We start from the raw sequence: 23,657 nt of genomic DNA, 5'->3' as shown, positions 1-23,657 counted from the left end.
AAAAAAGAGGAATCTTTGAATGGCCCTTGCTTTTGACTTTGAATTTCACTATAGGGTGATCTGGTGTATGATACCAACCTCATTGTTGGTATATTTGGTTAACCTCTTGGATTAGTCAGATTTTGGTCAGCATGGGGAGAGATACAGATGAGGGGTCTTTCTTTTCAGTGGCACAAAGTTTTGCTTATTTACTCCCATTTTAGGTATAGCACTCAAACACTCACCAGGGAAGCTCCCCTCTCCAGAAAATTAAACCTCCCAACTTCAATACAGGTGGGAGCAGGATAGATGACCAGGGACCTGAAACTGGAGAAAGGATCTGGCGGTTTAATTCTTACCAAGAAAAAACTTAAACCCTCTAGCTTCATTTGCTCTGAATTGACTTATAAATCACTAATTTTGGAGGTCACATAGCTCGGCAATACAATAGTTGTTTCCTGCTAGTTTTGTTGTAGATAACACCTCTGAAAGGTGAGTTATGATGATAAGAGTTGCCTAGGTTACTTTTCAGGTACCTGAAGGCTTCTTTTGCTGAAAACAATAACTCTTCAATTGTGTCTATGGTTGTACCGTGTGTGACTAGAATCAGATGAAAAGATCATGTGTGAGACAATACAAAATGGTCTGGAGGGAAACTGATTGGGCTGTAGCCTTAATTCAATCAGGAATCAATGCCTGATGGGATTAACTGAATGGTAACTGGAGGCAGGTGGAGTGTGGCTGGAGGAAATGGAGCATTGGGGGCGTGGCTATAGGGTATATATATTGTATCTGAAGAGTGGAGCCTCTTGGCTTTTTGCTCATCTTGTGAATCATGCTCTTCTGCCATGATGTTCTGCCTCACTTCCAGGGCAGAGGAATGGAGTCAGCCTTTGATGAACTAAGACCACTGAAACCAAGAACCCGCAAATAAATTTTTCCTCCTCTAAAATTGTTCTGGTAGGATCATTTAGTTCCTGCAGGAAAATAGATGATAAAAAAGCACCTCTCTTTTCATACGGTGTCTGTCTCCTTTATTGCCTTAACTTTTGAGTCAGATTCTACTCAGCTCTGCACATATACTTGTTTAACATTTGAGAAATGTTTTGTCCAAAACTATGAAATAGGGTTAACTTGACCTAGACCTGCCTTGTTTTCCCTGTTCCCAAGGGTAAAGACACCTACCAGCCACCATGACCGGAAACACGGGGCCATGAAAGGAGTGAAAATGGCCCTGGGTACCTGAAAGATCTCCACTTATTCCCAGAAAACATATATTCCTCTCCTTTGCTAGCCTATCCTTCTCATTATTCCTATCCTGTAAACTCCTCAAGTCCCTGGAGCTGAGAAGTCCATCTGCAAACCGCTGTCCCTTTTCTCCATTTGTAGCCACTGAATCTGGGTTCACTAACATAAATGCTTTTCAAGCAGCCTTCATCTATTTCTTTGCTTTCTCACACTAATGCTTTCTAGCTTCTGGCATTTTGTTGCTGTCACCTTTGTCCTGGTGGGTCTGGGTTTTTCCTGAGTTTGGACACGGAGGAAGTTGTATTTCAGCCTCCACCCTAACTCAGCACTTACAACCACAGCAATCTTTCTGGCCACTGCATCTATATTGCTGCGTCATCAGCTTCAAAGACACCCTACTTCTCCATTTTGGGGTCTTTCTCTGTCCTTAGGCTCCACAAGGAGTGCCAAGCAACCGCGACACAGATCGACGAGCCACTCGCTGGAACGAGCCGCGGATCGGTATTTATCCGGCTCAGCCACCCGCGCGCTAGGCGTGCCTGCAGGACGCCGGCAGGCTGCGGGGACGTTCCCGGCCCCGCGCCAGCGGCTTTCATAGGGCCGCGGCCGGGCACCGTCCCAAAGCCGGTAGTCGAGTGCCGACCCAGCTCCGCGCCTGGCAGGCCGCGCTCCCCAGCTGGTATGTCGTGGCCCCAGCTCCGGCGCCCGCGCCTCCTCGCTCGCGCGCCTCGCGGCGACCCGAGGCTTGCTCTGCTGCTCTTGTTGGCGCTGGCGCCGCTGCTCGCGGCGGGGACCCACTGCCCGTGCTCGGAGCCCGAGCTCTGCAGCCCGATCCAACACCGCCCGGACTTTGAGGTCAGCGTCGCTTTTTTGCGCTTCCGGGTCTGGCCCTAAAAGCCCGGAGAGAAGTTAAGAGAGGGACGGAGCCCTACCTAGAGGTGGTGGTGCTGCTGACACCTACTTTGACCACTCGCCGAAGGCTGTCCTATTTACGGATTGCCTACAATTTATGGATGAGGAAACTTGGGCGCAGACAGGTTGAGGAACTGCTTCCAAGTCTCACTGGCTAAGCGGCTGACTGGGTGGGCAAGTGTTCAAATCCTCAGCTGGCCCACTCCTTTCATCATCCTGCTCTGCTTCCTGGGGCAGCACCAGGGTGTATACACAAGGAGAGTAGGGTGATAGGATGATCCATTTCTTGGCTTCCAAGAGAAAGAGGATTTAGTATGAAGAATTTTAGCACTCCAACAGTACATTGGAAGGCAGGATGTTCTCCTTACCTTTAGTTTTTATACTTATTAGCCCTTTATAAAAGCACCCCCACACCACCAAGAAATTTATTTTATAGTACACCAGCCTGTTTATTTTTTTGGTACTGGGGATTGAACCCAGGGGCGTCACATCCCCAGGCCTTTTAAATATTTTATTTAGAGACAGGGCCTAGCTGAGTTGCTTCAGGCCTCCCTAAATTGTTACAGCTGGCTTTGAGCTCATGATCCTCCTGCCTCAGCCTCCTCAGCCGCTGGGATTACAGTCCTGTGACACCTGGCCTGGCCAAATCTAACAGTTTATAAGGCTTCTGGCAAACACCCTTTCCGAAGCAATATGAAAACCATCTGGAGTTTAATGACTGGCAGGAATTGGAGGCAAGGAGATCAGAAAATTTAGTCCAAAGAATCCTTGTTTGTAGAAATAGAAACAATTCCTAGCTCTTAAATTATTAATTTTGAGGCAGGGACATTTAAATGCCAATTTTAAAAAGTACATATACATACTTTAGGAAAAGAAATAGAATTGGTGAAAGTATTTTGGAGAGCCTACCTAGTGTGGAAACTTAACATCTCCCTGAAACAAAAATTTTAGACCAATTAAATAGCAAAGAAAAATTCATGATTCTTGGTAGCACTTAAACCATAAAAAGCTCAGAGAGGTCCAAAGTGTAAGGCTGGCTATTATCTGCTGAACATGGAGACAAATTACTTGATTGGCTCTGGGTAGGTATTTGTCTATATGGGTATGATCTGGTGGAAAGTCCCTGCTTAGAGGTAGTTGGTTACTGATTGGTTAAGTTTATTTCCTTTTACTGTTTACATTGATTTGCACTTTGCTTAAGTGGGAATCGGAGGCACTGGAGCTGTTTCAGCTGAATGACGAGCCAATTAAGCGGTTTTTGTTTAACAGTCTGATTTTTTTTTTGTAGCTTACAATACTTGGGCCATGTAGTGTTTGTGGGTATTTTAAGAAATCAGTTTTATAAAGAAGCAAAATTATGTATTATTTGTATGTTCATAGTAAATGGATCCTTTATTGGCTTTTTTTTTTGTATTCGAGTAGGAAGTCTAGATTATGTGGCTTCCTCCCACAATTGATTATATATAATAAATTATATGTAACTGGGGGGAGTTGAGGGCTGGGAATTGAATGCAAGGCCTGTGCATACTAAACATTCACTCCTAGCCTAAATCACATTCCTGTGGCTTTCCCATATTTTCCACTGGTTCATCCAATTATTAATGTTTTTAAGAATTTCTATTATATCACAGGCTCTCAATAGTTTCTTTAAATATTTATTTTTTGGGTTATAGGAGGACAGAATTTTTTTTTCTTTTTTTATGTGGTGCTGAGTATTGAACCCAGTGCCTCACACATGCTAGGTGAGCACTTTACTTCTGAGCCACAACCCCAGCCCCTCAAGATTTTTTTCCCCCAATAGATTGAACTTATGTTAACTTATTTTTTCTCAATAGTTTTTTTAAAAAACAAATTCAGCCTTAACTATCAGAATTAAAATTGGGATGTTTTGATAGAAATATGAGTCCAAAGACAATGAGCCATTCAGTTGCACATTTTGTAATTTTTATTATTTCATTGTGCTGTTGCTTAAAAGATACTTCTGAAAAGTTAAAAAAAGGTGGGGGGGTTTGAGAAAATTAAGAGATTTCTAACTTTTATAGTTGATGTTCCCCTGGGCCTCTCCCACATCCATTCTCACAATAGCTTCCATCGTCAATTTCTTTTTAGAGCAAATCTTATGCCCCTCCTCTGCTTCAAACTAATGGATTCCCATCTATCCTAGGTTATAATCCAAAATTCTGTGGTCTACAAACTACATGATCTTGCCAAATATCCCAGTTGTGATTCCACATAAAGTGAAGGTTTCTGTGTTCTACATGATTATCTCACTTTCAGAGTCTCAAAATCCTTCTGAAGTGTAGGGACTTTGGATTTTTTGTTCCCTCATCTGAGAATGCTTTTTTTTTTTTTGTCCATTAGAATCTTCCTCCATTGTCATTCCACAGTTTTTAGTCCTCCCCATCTGGGAATTTTCCTGCCCCACCTGGCTAGTGGGTCCCCTTTAATATAGTGTTATGACTGCGTGTATTTGTTTAAGCCAGGAGTATTGTTGTAACTGATTAACTCCCAATGGACCTGGTATGTATTGTTAACCACTATATCCCTAGTGCCTTGCAAAATACGACCCTCCCATTGTATTGAAATTCAGTAAATATTTGCTGAATCAGTACCTTGGGATAAAACAAACATGAATAATAAAACTTCAGAGCTTCTACTATTAGCTGGGAGGGAAATACTGGAGAAACACAGCATCAGCTCTTAGGATTGAACTGTAATAGTATTCTAAGAAGTCACCCTCATCAAAAACATATAGTAACAAATGCAGTAACTATGGCTTCATCAGTAGAAGCCAGAAACCTAAGTATTATCAAACTCCTTTCCCTTGCCTTGCTCATTCCATTAGTCACAAAGTCCTGTTAATTAGCCGCCTCTAATTCTCCCAGATCTATTCAATTACCTCACTCATCTCCAGTGCTCCATCCACATCATCTCTTGCATAGATTCATGCAAGAGCTTCTCTATTATGCCTCCAGCTTTGGCCCCTCTTTAATCCATTTCACACTTCAGCTCAAGGGATTTTTCTAAAGTGAATACTTTTTCATTTTAAAAACTTACTATTTTCTTCCTTTTACTCACAATAAGTACCAACTTTTCCAATGGCTTACAAGTCTCTTCATGACTGAACCCCTACCTACCACACTCTGGTTCTTTTCTATGTTCTCTTTCTAAACTCTAGGCATGGCCACACTAAATAGTTACCCAACCATTAAGCTCTTTGTGCCTCCAGACCTTGTCATATGCACTATTTCTTCCTGGCCTGTCCTCTACTTTCCAGACCTGGCTAATTACTCTGCCACCAATTACACTGGGACCCTTATATCTTATTCACTCTTGGACCCTCAGTGCCTGATATAATGCTTGGTATATTGTGATATTTAATATTATTTTGGGTGGTTATCATGATATTCTTGATTTAAATGATGGTGCTTATCCCTGTTTTTCTGGCAGGTATTTGTATTTGATATTGGAGGGAAAACTTGGAAATCTTATGACTGGTCACAGATTACAACTGTGGCAGTTTTTGGAAAATATGACCCAGAACTTATATGCTATGCTCATTCAAAAGGAGCCAGAGTAGTTCTGAAAGGTATGTGTGTTTTGTTTTGTTTAGCCAATTAGTAAATTTACCTATCATTTGTTATAGTTCTTACTAGGAAAAAAAATATATATATATACATACATATATACATATATATGTATACCCGACTGAAAAAAAGGGGAGATATTTTTTTTCAGTTGGGTACATACCTGTAATCCCAGCTACTTGGGAGACTGAGGCAGGAGGATCACAAGTTCAGGCTAGCCTCAGCAATTTAGTAAGACCCTACCTTAAAAAATAAAAAGGGGTAGAGATGTAGCTCCATGATAGGGTACCCCTGGGTTTAATTCATAGTATTTTAAAAAATTCCTTTTTTCTGTTTATCTATTTTTTTCAAACTTTAAAATTAATCTTACATACTACTAACTCCATTTCACAAATACAGATGTTTTTAAAGAATTAAATAAACTACTTCATGGTTTTGAGTAAAGCATGACTGCCAAATTAGCATGTTGACTTTTAGTTAGTAATAGGCCAAAATTTCTGCTTCTAGTTTGGGAATTTTATTTGTAGTAGTTATTTTGGATATTAGCGAGCAATAGCTTTATGTCATTTTAGTACCTGATTTCTCCATTTGGAAAACTTAGATTAGGGCTTAGTATTCCAAAATAATGAGATGTTTTAAAGAAATTTTGATTTCTTTGAAAATGGGTTTGTGAAATAAATAGCACTGAACTGTGAAACACACACACACATATATTAAAAAAAATATATATATATACACACACACACAAAAGATGTCTATTTCTTTCACAGGAGATGTATCCATAAAGGATATCATTGATCCTACTTTCAGAACATCCTGGATAGCTCAAAAACTGGATTTGGCCAAAACACAATATATGGATGGAATTAATATAGATATAGAGCAAGAAGTTACTTGTTTATCACCTGAATATGATGCATTAACAGCATTAGTCAAAGAAACCACAAACTCTTTCCATCGTGAGATTGAGGGATCACAGGTAAACTTTCATTTATTTTTTGGAAACTCCATATTTTCCTCTAAAAATGAAGGTATGACTAATATAATGTTTATAGTGATGGAATGGGAAAGAATTTTGAATTTTGTCACCTATTTTCTAAAAAAAAAATTTTTTTTTGGTACTAGGGATTGAACTTAGGGGCACTCAACCACTGAGCCACATCCCCAGCCCTATTTTGTATTTTATTTAGAGGCAGGGTCTCACTGAGTTGCTTAGCACCTCACTTTTGCTGAGGCTAGCTTTGAACTTGCAATCTTCCTGTCTCCCAAGCCACTGGGATTACAGGCATATACCATCACACCCAGCATAGAAGTATTAATTTTATTATTTAAGGAATTTTACAGTCCTAAGTGGTCTCTATTCAAACCAAAATACAACACTGGGATTACTCTACCTGCTTGCCTTGCAGTAGGGGTATGGACATTGGATAGGCAATGGGTAATAAGAATCAGGAAGGTTCTACCTGGCTTTAACCAGTGCAGGATAGAAACAGCTGGTGCCTAAGGGTTGAGATAGTTCTGGGAAATGTCTCCCTTGCTCCATAGTCTGATTTACTTGTGAAGTAGTCAAGTACAATAAAGCTCAAAGGACTTATTCCATAGAACTCATAGGAGCTATGACAATAGGCAGTATACTTCCCCATTTCCATAATGAGCATAATTAGAGCAGATCATAGCACAGGCATTTTTCCAGGCAATGTGTAGTAACAAGATAATGTGGCTCCAGATCTCAATCCTGGCCACTTATCAACATAACCAGGGGTCTTAAAAAAGAATAAACACTTGGATGTGCATACACATATATACTGGACACTCAAAACTTACTATTCAGAAGGTTTTGGGTAAGTCCAGAAGCCATAATTTTAAAAAAAGTTTCATAGGTGATTATAATTAAGAACTACTAGGTTAGACAATAAAAGTTTGTTTCCAGGATACCCTGTGAATACCAAAATCTGCAGATGCTCAAGTCCCATACATAAAATGGTATATTTGCATAAAACCCATGTACAAACTTCTGCATACTTTAAATCATCTCTACATTATTTATAATACCTAATACAATGTAAATGCTACATACATAAGATTTTATTACTGTATTACTTAGGGAATGAGGACAAGAAAAAGTCCATACATGTATGTACAGACTTGTATGTATAGACTTGGTATATAATTTAAAAAATATTTTCAATCTGTGCTTGGCAGAATCCACAGATGCAGAACTAATTCATGTATGTTTATTCCATGACAGAACATTGTAAATTCTATGTTCCTAAACTGGTCTCAAAATCAACTGTAAGTGCTTGTTTAAAATTTCCTGAGATTAGGTGGGCAAGGTGGTACACGCCTGTAATTCCAGCAACTTTTGAGGCTGAGGGTAGGACGGTCACAAGTATTAGGCCAGCCTCAGCAGTTAACTGAGGCCTTAAACAACTTAGTGAGACTCTGTCTCAAAAAATAAGCAAAAAGGGCTGGGGATGTAGCTCAGTAAGAATTTCCTGAGATTGATTCAATAGTTCTCATCTTGGGGAACTGCATTTTTACCAAGTGCCCTAGGTGATTCTGGTGTAGTTTGTCATCAAGAATTTGAGAATCACTGGAAAATAATAAATGATATGGGGACTGACAGCTCTATGATTTTATAAAAGTATGGCATGTTTGGAATTTAGCTTTCCAAATGAGTACAATCAACAATATGCCTGGCATATAGGGCACTATACCTTTTGCTCCTCATAAGTTTTGGTCTCAGAAAAGTTTCCTTATTTCTCTAAATAGTTGTTACTAATAGGTTAGAATTGGTAACCACCTATTTGCCATTTCTGATTAAGCTATAGTGAAAAGGCAAGATCAAAGAGGTTGAGCAAAGACTTTACATAGGAAAATCTATTTCCATGTTTGAGGGGTAAGTAAAACAATTTGGACTGCTATGTCAAGTTTATACTAGGTGAATTAGTTGGAGGTACAGTTGAAAAGGTAGTCCATATTATGGAGATCCAGAATATTAGACATTTTATTCTGTATGGAAAAGGTTATATGGGTAGAAGTGTGTTTGGGGAGATTATTCTATAATAGTATATAAAACTAGAGGAGAAGGAAGACTAGATAAGTACTATTACAATTATCTAGGAACTTGAAGTTTACATTTTGGATTGGGATGAGAGATCAGTAACATTCAGCAAATATTCAATAAATATTTGTTGAGTTAATTAAGAACAAGGAAGGGCAGAACAACTGTGAGAGGCCACTCAAATAATATGATATTAGATTTGGGGTATGAAGGAAGGAAGAGAGTCAGAAGATGGCTCAAAAATTCTTAAACCAAGTTGGGTGTGGTTGCGCATGCCTGTAATTCCAGTGGCTCAGGAGGCTGAGGCAGGAGGATCACGAGTTCAAAGTCAGCCTTAGCAAAAGTGAGGTGCTAAGCAACTCAGTTGAGACCCTGTCTCTAAATAAAATACAAAACAGGGCTGGGCATGTGGCTCGGTCCTCTGAGTTCAATCCCCAGTATCTTCCGCTGCCAAAAAATGGTTCTTAAACTGATGATAAGAAAAAAAAAAAAAGATCAAAATAGAATCTGGAGTGGGAAATAAGTTTGGAGGAAAGATTGATGATTTAAGTTCACAATATTGTTGTCATGGAATGAAGAGCTAGAAATGCCTTTGATGAGTTTTTATACCCTCATTTTTATAGGTGAGAAAACAAACTCAGATATCTTAAGTGACTTAGCAGTGGCAAAGACCAAGTTATAACAGGGCCAAGACTGTATAGAACCCAAGTCTTTTGATTTCTTGTCTAATATGCTAATACTACTTCCTCAAAAATAAAAGGTTAATTGTAATAGGAAATTCAGGTGAATATACTTAGTATTCAGAAAATTTTTATCTGCTTAGAGGGTAGTCATTTATTTGATCTGTTTTACTAATTAGTTTTTGTTTTGAAATAGGAGGTAGTAAAAAAGTAGGGTCCAATATGTACAAATTTCACTTCATAAGCTATTTTGTGGTAGAACTATTGGGGAAAGCTTATACTTGTAAAGCACAGCCTTCTTTATTGTGAATTAAAGCTTTGAGAAGACTTAGAGCTTTGAGAAAGTCTTGAAATGAGTTATGCCAAAGCATAAAAAATACCTAAAATATTTCAATTTTTTAAGTTAATCAATAAGTGTTTACTGAATGCCTAATTAAGAAAAAACGACTTTTAGTGATAATATTGAACATTTATACACATTAAACATAAAATTAATATTTGGTTAAAGTAATAAACAGATATTTTAAAGAGACATCCTTATTGAATGCTGGCTTACCATTCAAAATGAAAGATAATATATCACTCATTTTATTTTGAATATTTCCATAAAATAAGACCATTTAAATTCTTTGTTCAACATTTTGAGTTGATTAATTTATACCTGTGTGACAAACCATTCACTAATCTCTAAATGTAATAATAATGGGTCTAACCTACCATATAAGGTAATTGTGACTCATGGGCTCAAATGCAGTTAGGCTATGCTAACAACTTTTGTATATAAATTTTTTTAGTGTGCTTTTACTCTCTAATTGTTCAGTAGTCCTACCACACCCTATTGCCATTAAACTTGCTTCTTTCAATCACTTGTATTAGCCCAGCTTCTGAAGACATTTGGATTTAAATCTCCTCATCTATACAGTACACCAGTTCTGATCATTGTATATCCAAATATATGTCTAGACCAATCCAGTGTAGTAAAAAGGACATATTTTGTAGAACTCTTCTATTTCTATGAGTGTCAAATCCTATATTCATATATGACAAAAGCAGTTCTTTTTTCTTGGGTAGCATGAGACAGGAGAATAATTTAAAAAAACCATCTGGTGTAATGTGCATGTTTGATCATGGTACATAAAATGACATATGTGTTTTTCCACAGGTAACCTTTGATGTAGCTTGGTCTCCAAAAAACATAGACAGAAGGTGTTATAATTACACTGGAATTGCAGATGCTTGTGACTTTCTGTTCGTGATGTCTTATGATGAACAAAGTCAGATCTGGTCAGAATGTATTGCAGCAGCCAATGCTCCCTATAATCAGACAGTAACCGGTAAGAATCCATGACATGGTCATTTATTAGTAACATTAATTCCAGAACTTTGTGCTTTATATACCTATATTTCATAAATTCTTAGTTATGTATGTACCCTTTCTATTTGTAAAGCTTGCTTGAAACATATAAAGATCATTTAATCCAGAGATATTTAGTCTTTACAAAAAGTTTCAAAGTTTCAAAGTTTTCACTTAAGTCTTCTAAGAATTGTCCTAACCTTGTGAGATAGATATATTACCATTAACCCTCCATTATAGATGAGATGAAAGGAGTTAGTTCTAATGGTCTCACAATTATTAAAAATTCTACAGTTGTGATTTAAAAGTCCAATAAGCTTGTCATGAAACCACATGAAGAAGATTATCTACAATATGACAGGATACTTTTGTTAAAATAATTGTTAAGTAATTTAACATCAAAGACAGTTATGAGTACATACCATTTATAATTAATAGGATTGATTTATCTTATTATTATAATACATAAAAATTATATTCCTGAAAGAATTAAGAGTACTTCTGAACTGTTGTTCACATGATATTGTCTTTGAATTATCCTTTACAAAGTTGGATTGGTTTGTATTCCATCAATCAGTAGAATAAAAGATAGCTATCTTTTGTACTCAATTGGAATTGCTAGGATAGTTGGTATTGAGATTTAGTTGTTAATTTATAAGTAATTTTTTTTCTTTTCATACAGAGGTCAAAATCTTAGAAGCCAGCCTGATTTTAATGTAATCTAATTTGAATAGAATAGTAGTCTGATCATAAGCATATACTATTTAAATTTGAAAAATAACCACTTTTCTGTTAAAATTACAAAGTAATCTGGGATTCTCAAACAATGTTTCAAGGAAGAGATTAATTTTAATCACTATACTGCTCTTTTTCAAGTGCTTGGGAAATGAAACATATCCTACCCTTCTTTGGGATTTAAGGGCAGAGTAAATATTAAAGGCTCTGAAAAGCAATAAATTTATGTAGTTCAACATTCTAGACAGTCTGGAAGTATCTCTATAGCATTGGGCAAGAAAATGATTGATGTACTAGAATTTGTTCATTTTTTTTTCTTTTTGCTTCCTACAAGTACAGATTATTTACTATAGAATAAGAAACATTTCTTTACCCAGGCTATTGCTAGGATACTTAAAGGATATAGTAAACATGGAATGCTTGTGCTTTTTATAAAAAATTCTGAGTGCATCACTGCCAGAAAGCCTAAGATTTATAGAAATTTTATGAAACTTTAGAATCTATAATATCAAACTTATCATATCTTAGCAGTGAACAGATAACATCAGCATATTTTCCTGTAGTGAATCATGCTTTCTGCAGTTAGATTTTGTGAAGTTTGCCTTCTTTGATTCGAAAAGAAATGGGTATAAAGCAAGATATGGATTTATAATTCTTAAGGGATTAATTTTATAATATTAGAGAAACACTATTAGTATTTTGCATAAAAGTTTTTATGAACTTAGATTGTGGGTGGTTGCATGGCTTCTATGAACATATTAATAGATATTGAAAAGAAAAAACGTTTTTTTCTCTCTCTCCTTAACTAGGGTATAGAGACTATATCAAGATGGGCATTAACCCTAAAAAACTTGTGATGGGTATTCCTTGGTATGGTTATGATTATACCTGCCTGAATCTTTCTGAGGTAAGAACAAGTCATTTGTTATTCATTTTTTCCAATTATATATTTAGAGCCTCTTTTGTTTCATTAAGAATATATTGAAAATATATTGAAAACTTAAAAATTTATTTTAAATTATTTAATCACATGGAAGCTTCTGAATGTCATACATTTTCATCTCATAACAAAATTTCTTTAACTTTTATTCTGTATGGTCAGTTTTCTTTTTGTTGAATATGTTTTATTTATAATAAATAGCTTTGTTTGATAATCTATAACATGAATATTTTTTCATTTCTAGGATCATGTTTGTACCATTGCAAAAGTCCCTTTCCAGGGCGCTCCTTGTAGTGATGCTGCAGGACATCAGGTGCCCTATAAAACGATCATGAAGCAAATAAATAGTTCTATTTCTGGAAGCCAATGGAATAAAGAACAGATGGCTCCTTATTATAACTACAAAGTAAGACTTTTTACAAGTTATGAACATTTATTCTGTTAATTTTCATATAACTATATACATATTTCTAAATTCTTTAAGTTTGTAGATGGACACAATACCTTTAGTTTATTTATATGTGGTGCTGAGGATCAAACCCAGTGCCTCATATGTGCTAGGCAAGCTCTCTAACACTGAGTTGTAACCCCAGCCCCTCTGTATAACTATATATTTTTTATAATTAGACATTTGGTGTAAGAATTTCCATCAGGGGCTGGGGATGTGGCTCAAGCGGCAGCGTGCTCACCCGGCATGCGTGCGGCCCGGGTTCGATCCTCAGCACCACATACAAACAAAGATGTTGTGTCTGCTGAAAACTAAAAAAATAAATATTAAAAAATTCTCTCTCTCTCTTAAAAAAAAAAAAGAATTTCCATCAGTTTTAGAGTACAACATTCAGACTACTGTTTACATGTAAACTTGACTTTGAATCTGTGTAATCAGGAACTTTAGTTTTCTGGCAGAGCAGTACTCTGCTTTGCTACTCAATTTAGATGATGCTATAAAAACATGCATCTTACAAATATGACTTCTTAACAGTTGACAATAATGTTACAAAATTTGCTTTTGAAAGGGCTTTGGGCCAAAATAGGTTACTAAACTCTGGAAGCCTACATTTCAATGTAACCTAAAGATTCTGATGAGACTCTTTGTTTGGATCCTTTGAACTCATCTCTTTTAGATCTCCACACATTATATAATAGGTTACTGTGATCTATAGTCATCTTTCTATGCTGCAGAGCACCAGAATTTATTCCTTAACTCTGTGTTTTGGTACCCATTTTCCAACTAGAACACATTTTTGAAGTTATAGAATTCAGAAAACGTTTTGATGACCCTTGAAGGCCATTTAATTGTATTTAAGAAAACAATCCAGTTATAATTGTTTTGTTCCTCTTTTTTATTATAAAATTCTGTAATCAAAGTCAAGTTTCTGTTGTGTGAAAAGAATTCATTCTGCTTTCTTCTGCTGTTTCAGCCCTAGCAGCTTCATTTTGGACTCAATATTCTGGAAGGACTTTATGCTTTAACCAGCCTAAATCAATCAATTTGCCCTTCCTTCCTTCACTATTTTGAAACATTTGAAATTTCTCATTAACTATCAAAAAAGCTCAAAGTACTAAGTAGGATGGCGGCAAATTCAGAATTATGTCTTTGGGTTTACCCCTGAATCTTCAAAGATTTTTTCATATTTAGATGCAGGTTTTGCAAGCTGTCCTTTGATGGTGAACAACAACTGTTACTACAACATGTATGGCTTTGTTTAGAACCTAAAAATATTAAAGGATAGGTACAAGATTTAGGATGCAATATGCTTGTATGTAATGAATCTACTATACTTATTAATTTACTAAGTTATCAATAACCTTCAAATTAGTCATCTTAGGAGAACATTTTAACTCCAGAAGTACTACCATAGATAAAAATTGGTTGGCATTTATTCACAATTGCAGTTTCCCAGAGGAATATAAATATTAGTAAGTTACTCTTAGTCCCTATCTTTTTTTTCCTTTCTTTACTCTTTTGCCTAGGTCTGCTCCTTTCCTTTTACCTCTTTTTTTTTTTTTTTTTTTGAGGTTGGTACCAGGGATTCAACTCAGGGGCACTTGACCACTGAGCCCTATCCCCAGTCCTATTTTGTATTTTTATTTAGAGACAGGCTCTCACTGAGTTGCTTAGCTACCTCGCTTTTTGCTAAGGCTGGCTTTGAACTTGCAACCCTCCTGCCTCAGCCTCCTGAGCCAGTGGGATTATAGGTGTGTGCCACTGCTCCTGGCATCCTCTATCTCTTATCCAGTAGCTTATGTGCTTCCTGAGAGAGAACTACACAGAGTAGAACTCTGTATAAGATCAGGCTGGGCGCAGTGGCGCATGCCTATAATCCTAGCAGCTTGGAAGTCTGAGGCAGGAAGATTGTGAGTTCAAAGCCAGCCTCAGCAACTTAGTGAGGCCCTAAGAAACTAGTGAAACCCTATCTCTTAAATAAAATATAAAAAGGGATGGGGATGTGGCTCAGTGGTTGAGTGCCCCTAGGTTCAATCCCCAGTACCAAAGAGAGATGGGGGCGTGGGGGGTGTGCAGGGAGAGTGTGTGAGTATAAGATCAGAATCTAATTAATGATTCTTAATTGGGCCTGTGTTAAATTACTTATTAAGTCATGCCTAACAGTCTCTTAGAATCCATTCTGTACAACCAGGAGAAGTGGGTACTTTCCTCCTCCATCGTCATTACCTTTTGATTTGGCTGATTCATCTTTTAAAAAACCCATCTGGTAAGCTCCTAGCTAGGCACACTTCCAGGAACTGTAGGGAATATAAAAATGTATGTAAGCTTGTTTTAAAGGACCAGAGTAGTAGTTCCCCCTAACTTCAGCTGCATATCATAATACCTAATGAACATACACAAAACAAACAAATATATATCTCAGCACCATTGCTGGAGGATTTTGATTCAATAGATTTCACATGATATGGGGCCCAGAAATCCAGGGTTTTGTAGAGGTGGGGATTGAATGCAGGGCTTTGCACATGCTAGGCAAGTGCTCTATCATTGGCCCATACCCACAGCCCCAGGATCTATATTTTTAAAACCTTTACAATGATTCAGATATACATCTTGGTTGACAATCATTGCATCAGATCAAGGAGAGAATCTTAGAACATGAGAAGGACCTTAAATAGTCTACATTAGGAGACTCATTTGTATAATCTTTGTTGTTAAAAGTGCCATAAACACTAATCTCTAGGAAATAGCTGATACAGAACCATGGAATAATAAAGCAGGAAAGTATTGTGCTGTGAAGTTTTCATGTTTCCTTTTTGAATAATTTGCTTTTTGAATAATTTAAGAAACCTTTTTCCCTTTTACTGTACTAACTACCTTAAGTTTCTATTTTAATTTATTTGTGTAGGATCCTGCTGGATATTTTCATCAAGTGTGGTATGATAACCCTCAGAGCATTTCTCTGAAGGCAGCATATATACAAAACTATGGTTTACTGGGCATCGGCATGTGGAATGCAAACTGTCTTGACTATTCAAAAGATGCTGTAGCCAAACAGCAAACTGAAGAAATGTGGAAAGTCTTAAAGCCAAAGCTGTGACAGAGAAAAACATCTTGTTAAACTCTGAAGATTTAAAAATTATCTGTATAAATAGATCTGTTTCCTGAAGAGATTAAAAAATACATGCATTTTTGTTATGTTGCTATATATTTAGTTACTAAATACTGAAAAAAAAAACAGATAAAGAATAAAGAAATGGTTTGATGGAATTTGAAAAAGAAAGAAATAAAAATCTTAAATACCCAGAAACCTAAAGGCATGAAACAAATCAAACTTACATGTTAAATCTTCCTCTTTAGTGTGTTTCAGCATTATAATTAGGAAAAATTGCTTTCAAAATTTTATTATGCTAATTTTACTCCAATATTAAAAATATGAGTCAATGCTAGTTTTAAAAATATGTATAACTTGAAGTAGAAATTGTTTGCTTAGAATAGAGTTTTAAAAACATAGCCTTTGAGAAGCAGTTTGTTTTGTACTTTTTTTCCAATAAATTTTAAACATGGAATTCAGTGTCTTCTGTTTAGGTTCATCAAAATGATGAAAATAATTTTTCTGCTTTCTGATTCGATATAGTACATACTCATATTCTCTGAAGTATCTGAAATAATGTCAACTTCCTGACAGTGAATAAAGAAAAAAAAGAAATACTAAGAATTAAATGTATTCACAAAATACAAAACAGAAGATAACAGTAATATTGTGAATTAGTAATTTAGAGCTACTTAATATTTTCCAAACCAATTATTTTATGAGGCTTATGTGCGGAATGTTTTTACAGTAGGAATAATGGTGTTGAACTTGACACTATTATTTGCACTTCCAATTATTCAGATACCTTCATTTATGAACATGTAGAATTTATTTCTTGGCTAGTTTTCAAGGTTAAAAATTTATTTTTCTGCATCTGCATTTTACTTTTAATTATCTAAAGATGTTGAGTTCTCAACTAGTTCCTTTTTCTAAAAGATTAATTTTATGCAGAGGACTTTCCTAAACATAAAGAAATCCGTTTTCTTTCATAAGGTAATTAAGAATTTCATTGTGCTGCACTGGTTCCTGTGAATAGAGATTAGAATTTTGCATCCCGGAACTCTAGATTTATATTAATCCTGTCTTTCCAGCACATCATCCCTTCCAAATTGAAATAAATGATGACTCAACCATCTTTTACAATATTACTTTTCCTTCCTATAAGTTGTTTATTTCAGAATAAAATAACCTATTATGTATTAAATTACTTCATGTTTCTAAAAGAATCTCTACATTTCTAAATTATTTTAAATTTATATTTTAAAATGAGTTAATAAAAATTCTTAGATATTAATTTCTATCACTGTTCTGATACAATTGCTTTTAGTCAAGATTTAATGAGCAAATTTAATCTTTCTATGTAAATACATAGTATTTATTAAAATGTATTTTCTTTGAAATTAGATTTTAGTTATATTAGCTCTTAAATTTTATCATTAACAACAAAAAGTAATTTTAAATTTATAAAATATAGTGCTGCAAAATAATAGGTAATAGACTTGAAATCTTCAAAAGTAAACATCAACTGTAGCTTTATGCTACATCTAGTATTTCCTGAAACACTTTGTAATACCCACATGAAAAGTAAAGAGAGATAAACCTTAGGATTTTTAAAAAATTTATTTTTAAACTGATACATTAATCTTAATATTTATATAATGTACTATAAGGAGAACAAGGTTTAATCTGTTCAAATAAATATTCAAAGTTTTCAACAAATAAGTTAAATTAACATACCTGATTGAGATTGTGAAGATGTATTGGTTTTCTTCTGTGCCATTTCAGCTTTCAGTGTTCGTAAGTCTGAAGCTGCTTGTTTTCTCATCTATAAAAATAATTACCTCTCAAAACTGAACTTCATTGTACCCTTCTAGAAGTAGATCAGAATTGTCAATTTTGTAACTGCCTTCTCTCATTTGCCTTCTATGCCTTTATTCCCTCTGGATTACTATAGCAAATTCATAGGTCATAAATCCTGTTTAATAACTATGCTTATATAACTAGGTATGCTATGAGATAATTCCATTTATTAGTATATACAGATAATACAACTGAACTGTCCTAAATAAGGTGAGAAGGAATTTTATTTTTTTTCTTAAGCTTCAAAAATCTGTTGCTATTAATGGGTAAAGAAAATAGTAGAAAAACAAAAACTCCAGAAATACAAAAACCCCTTAATCATCCATATCTATTTAACGTATTTACTGATTTTTAATGAACTACCCAAAACTCAACCTAGTAACATCAGAACTAAGGGACAGAAATCTAGCTTAGTCTGTTTGCAAAGACACATATTTCAAGATAGTATTTATTATAAAATGAAATAAACTCAAGAAACTTGAGACTCAAGGAAACTAAGTATCTTGCTCAAGGTATAAAGTTAAAAAGTGGCACAGCCACCTGGGACCAGAGGCCTTGCTATTCCAGGTACTATTGGTGGACAAACACCATTAGGATTATCTGCAAGCTTGTTAGGGATGAAGAATCTCAGGCTTCTCCCAGTCCTAGAGAGCCAGATGCTTCATTTTAAAATGACCTTTCCAGGTGATAGCACATTAAACTTCAAGAAACACTACTTATGCTATACTATCTTGAATATGTGGTTGCAACAGACTTAGGCTAGATTTCTGTCCCTTAGTTCTGAATGTTATAGGTAGGGATGTTTTGGGTAGTTCATTCAGAAATCAGTAAATATTATAGTATCTGTTAACGTGCCAATCAGGCACTATGGTTAAATATAGGAAATATTTTATAGTCTATAAGCTGAAAACTTTGTTCTCTAGGAATTAAGGGGTTTTTGTATTTTGGAGTTTTTGTTTATTTTTCTTCTTCATTTGTCTTTATTAATTTTATACTATTTACATGCAAAGCGTATGTGATGTTTATAAGGTTAACATGTTCAAAGAAGGTAGGATCTAAGCATGCTTTCCAGAAGGAAAGAACATTGGGGAGTCATAACTGAAGGCTCTGGGGGCATTTTAATTATCCTTTCTACTCACACAACTATCTTTCAGTGTACAAATTTCCATCTTGGCTTTCTCTCTCATATACTGAGTAAACACACGGTTTTCCTTCATTGTTTTTGAGTCTAGGTTGTATATGAATGTTTACTTCATAGTTTGTTAAAAATTGTCCTTTGATCTTTTTTTTTTTTCTCTTTTTTAACTTTTAAGCTTCTTAGTGCTGAACCAGGACTTAAACTCAAGAGTGCCTCTAAGTAAAAAGAATCTAGAAGTACACTATCCAGTGTAGTAGATAGGTATCATATGTAGCTATTTAAATCAACTAAAGTTTAATAAAATTTAAAATTCAGTTCCTCTGTCACACAAGCATTTCAAGGCTCAATATCCTAAGTGGCTAGTGGCTACCATATTGGATGGTGAGATACAGAACATCTCTATCACCACAGAAAGTTCTGCTGGACAGTCATAAATCTAGAAGGGGTCATTATTCTGTGTTATAAAGCTTTCTGATAAAGAGTGAATGGAGGGCATTCCTATAATTATCATTCTTATTTTCCTGTTCTGTGTATTATAATTTGTTTGAAAGTGTATAATTCTCTATTTTGTGTTCAACAAAAGAGCTTTTAAAGATATCTATATTCTGAAATTATTCCTATGATGTGATAATCACAGTTTTTAATCAAGTAAGTAAAATAGGCCCACAACCCTTTATTAAATATCTACTATATACAATGTCTTATGGAAGAAACAAAATGAATGAAGGCACAGTCCTGAAAGAACTTATCATCTAGTTTTACTAAGATTCATAGTAAAAACAAATAAAAAATATATATGGAAATAACTGGACAGAATGAGATAATCCCCAAGTAGAGGGGAAGAAACTGAATGGGATTTCGAGGAGAGGTCAGAAGTTTGTCAAGACTTATTTATGAATTACTCTAATATAGGAAAACTATCTTTAATATATTTTTTGAGACTAAACTGACTATAGTAAAATTTTATTATATTTTTCCTTTGGCCTTGCTATAACCTACATCTTTTAAAAAAATAGATTTTCATTCATGCTATTTATTGTTAAATAATAAAACTTTAAAAAAGTCAATTCTGACTATTCTTTTACTATCAACACAAAGTTAAAACACCAAAATATTTTAGTGTTATTTCAAGATGAATGTTATAATATGATTAAGAGCTATATAAATTACCTTAACTTCTATGATGAGTTTCATTTTATCAGTATCCAATTTTCTTTTAAGTTGGTCAATTGCATGCTGTACTTCAGTGATCTGGATTATAAGGTTATTCTGTGTGAGATATAGAAAGACACATTTATTTAGCATAGCATTTGCATATTTTAATGCAAGGCATTTTATAATGTGAACTGATAAGTAACAAAAGAAAAAAATCATCATAATAAAGTATTTCCATAAAATAAACTTATTGTTTTAGAATAAATTACTTGTTACTTTCTATTTATTTCTTGCACTTTAGGAACTACATTCTCTTCTATCATTGTTGTATCATTTGCTATTTAAAAAACAGATATTTACAAAAATTACCATTAAATTAGCACCATAGAAACTGATAACTATTACTAAGAAATGAATCAGCTAGGTTGAAGATACTAGCTGAATTTAGAAATTGACAATAATGCCTTTGTTAGCTGAATCAGATTGGAATTATTTAATAATATTTAATAAATGGGACACATGTTTTATATAAAAACATTTTAATACAAAAAAACTAGTTAAAATAAGACTTTTTGGTCACTTTGTCCAAAAAGTTTGTGAGATATAGTGATCTTCACTAATGAAATTATTTAAGAATTTAAACATGTTGAACTTGATAAAATTGTATCAGCTGTGCTTAAAAAAAGTCTACTAATATGGCCAAATAATTATTTAAGCCTATTTTGGATGTTATATTAAATTTATCAAAAATAGTAAACTTTTAATATTTTATCATCCCTGAAGTTAAATTCTTACTCTTAATCATAATTAACATATTTTAAAATCAATGGGTAAATATGATCAATCTAACAAAAATAAAATTGTTAAATGACCTGGAATTTTTTGTCTGTTATTTAATTATATGGTAGAATTACTCAATAATAAATTTCATGTCTGATCTAAGTAAGATTCAAGACTATCTCAAGAAAAATGAATTGGTCAAAATTTCATTAAAGTATTTTTAAAGTCCAAGAAAAAGCAGTATAGTAAATACTGTTTTTTTCTTTACCCTACTTTATCAGGTAATTATCTCTTTGCCATGGAATCAAGAAACATGGCCCTATTAGTCTAAGGCAATGCATAGTACTCCTTGACAATTATTGAACCACAGTTAGGCTTGTTTGTTTCAAGGTTTATATATTCTGTGGTTCAGGTATAGGTTTCTCTCCTGTTCTGAAGATAGATAGCCCTACTTGTCATTGGCAACACTATTGCTACTATTAGAAAAAGCAGTCTAATGGTGAAGCCAACACTAAAAGTAATAGGGAGGAAATATCAGAAGCATGTAGACCCTTTAAAAACATTTTTAATATGCTGACTATATCTCCATAGCAGCCCTCCTCCTATTACATGAGGTCATGAATTTTTTTTAATTTTTTAATATTTGTTTTTTTTTTTTAGTTTTTGGCGGACACAACATCTTTGTTTGTATGTGGTGCTTAGGATCGAACCCGGTGCACACATGCCAGGCGAGCGAGCTACCGCTTGAGCCACATCCCCAGCTCATGAATTTTGTTACCGAGAAAATTTAAGTCAAAGTTTTGTTACCTGTAGCCCAAAGCATCCTAAATACAACAATATGAGCAATTATAAATGTAATTGTGGAAGTGGGACACATTTAGTACCTTAGAGTCTGTGATATTTGCCAAATTCTTTGGTCTCATCTTGATCTCCCTGGCTTCAAGTTGCATGAGCAGTTTTTTATAATAGAGTTCCAAATCATCTCGAAGTTTTGTTAAAACCTCTTCCAGTGATGCTGTGACTTTTTTTGTTTCCAAGTATTTTTTCTTCCAACCATCAAAAGCTACAAAAAACAAACAAAAAACACACAAAGATTGAGTATGGTTAAAGGGTTAAACTTTTCAATGTAGAAAGAACCCTAGCCTTAATGTCAACTTAAATTATTTTCCTCCTCTTCTCCATCTCTTATATGCTTAGTACATTAGAGCTAAGGGAGAAATGTTTATTGGATAATAGAAGAAAGTACCTACAAGTACAATAAAATAATGACAGATCTAGAAACTACAAACAAGTTCTCCTTTAAACATTGTTTCTTAAAAATACTATATTCATTTCTATACCAAAATATATAAATTTATTTTAATTATTTGTTTTTATAATCTTATTTGAAATGTTATTTATATAATTAAAACAATAAAGTAAAGGACATATTTAAAAATTAAAAAAAAATTTTTTCAGCCCCCACAATGACTTATGTTTTGTGTAAATAGCTGATTTGGATTTTTTTATTTATTAAAATTATTCCAAATATTTGTCTAAAATTCTATAGGACAGAGAGAAAATCAGAAACTAAACACTACCAGCTTAGAAAATCACCTTGACACCAATGTGAGACTAAATACAAACTTAAGAAGATCACAACCAGTATACTAGTGTACCAGAATATTCATATGCTTGTTTCTTTTATATGAGCATCAAAATGAAAATTCCAAATTAAAAAGTTCTACATTATAAGGCAATTTGATGACAGTTATATAGATGTTTGAAACTTTGCCTCTAGATTTTAGCTGTTTTTCTCCATGCCCTGCTATCCAATTTGTCAGCAAGTTCTACTGGCACTACTGCCAAAATATTTCCAACATCTGGGATATTCCACATTCTTCAATGCTACATCTCTACTCAAAACTCTATCTTTTGTCAAGAAAGCTGCATTGTCTTCCTAATAGGTATTTCTCTGCTTTCTCTTTCATTCTTGCCCCCTAAAGGCTTTGTTATATAGCAGTCATTTTATTTATTTTTTGCACTGCTAAGTCTTGAACCCATGGTCTTGCTTTCTACCATTGAGCGAGATCTTCAGCCCCTAAAATATATATTTTTAAATCATGTAAATCCCTAGCTTAAAATTCACCAATGGTTTCCCACCTTACTTGGAATAAATTCCAAACTCTGAATTGGCCTGTCTGCTCATTGCTGAACTTTCTGATTTTTCTTTCCCTCTACATTCTTCCTTATTTATCATGCTACACCCACACTGGCCTTATTTTAGAACCTTGATATCATGAGGTTATTCTTATCTCTGGACCTTGATATTCAGTGTTCATTCAATTCATCTTGTTTTCCTCCTATTTCTTTATATGCCTGCATATTTATTACTCAAATACTAATGATATCTCCTCAGAGATGCCCTCCCTGAAAATGTAACTAAAACATCTTTACCATGCCACATCACTCTTTACTATGCTCTTTTTAATTGACTTTTCAAGTCTGACCAGTAACTGATATTATCTTAATTATTTGCTTATTGTCTTTTTCCTACCATTTGGAATCAAGTTCCTTAAGAGCAGGGCCATGTCTGTTTTGTTCACTGTTATATCTTCAATGTTTAAGCCAATGTCAGGCACACAGTAGGTTCGCTGAATATTTGATGGTTTATATACCCTTTTATCTTGAAACATTACTCTTGAAG

General features: G+C 34.5%; 2 protein-coding genes across 5 annotated transcripts in view; one reads left to right on the top strand and one right to left on the bottom strand.

Annotated features, from left to right (window-relative positions):
• The window catches only part of Spata1 (spermatogenesis associated 1), a 60,905-nt gene that overhangs the window by 6,306 nt on the left and 30,942 nt on the right, over window positions 1-23,657 (bottom strand). The window contains exons 11-15 of one of the 3 annotated variants that reach the window (XR_013427872.1): window positions 21,856-22,034; window positions 20,207-20,305; window positions 17,776-17,863; window positions 15,174-15,244; window positions 225-10,784 (exon numbers count right to left, since the gene is read on the bottom strand). Coding sequence is in view for 1 of the 3 variants with exons in the window: in XM_078026611.1 (XP_077882737.1) it covers window positions 15,222-15,244; window positions 17,776-17,863; window positions 20,207-20,305; window positions 21,856-22,034 (389 nt within the window). In the remaining 2 variants the exon portion in view is untranslated. The remainder of the gene's footprint in view (window positions 1-224; window positions 10,785-15,173; window positions 15,245-17,775; window positions 17,864-20,206; window positions 20,306-21,855; window positions 22,035-23,657) is intronic. The other 2 variants (XR_013427871.1, XM_078026611.1) reach the window with 2 other exon arrangements.
• Ctbs (chitobiase) lies at window positions 1,909-21,971 on the top strand. 2 transcript variants are annotated; one of them, XM_078026612.1, is made up of 7 exons: window positions 1,909-2,082; window positions 5,590-5,728; window positions 6,497-6,705; window positions 10,633-10,804; window positions 12,369-12,466; window positions 12,744-12,905; window positions 21,632-21,971. In XM_078026612.1, the coding sequence occupies exons 1-7, from the start codon at window positions 1,909-1,911 to the stop codon at window positions 21,671-21,673; spliced, it is 996 nt and encodes a 331-aa protein (XP_077882738.1). In that variant the 3' UTR covers window positions 21,674-21,971. The 2 variants fall into 2 exon arrangements, with proteins under 2 accessions (XP_077882738.1, XP_005334130.1); XM_005334073.5 differs by lacking the exon at window positions 21,632-21,971 and adding an exon at window positions 15,853-17,183.

Source organism: Ictidomys tridecemlineatus, chromosome 11 (genome assembly GCF_052094955.1).
Source record: "Ictidomys tridecemlineatus isolate mIctTri1 chromosome 11, mIctTri1.hap1, whole genome shotgun sequence".
In the NCBI taxonomy this organism is placed as follows: domain Eukaryota; kingdom Metazoa; phylum Chordata; class Mammalia; order Rodentia; family Sciuridae; genus Ictidomys; species Ictidomys tridecemlineatus.
This window is presented reverse-complemented; position numbering and strand designations above follow the sequence as displayed.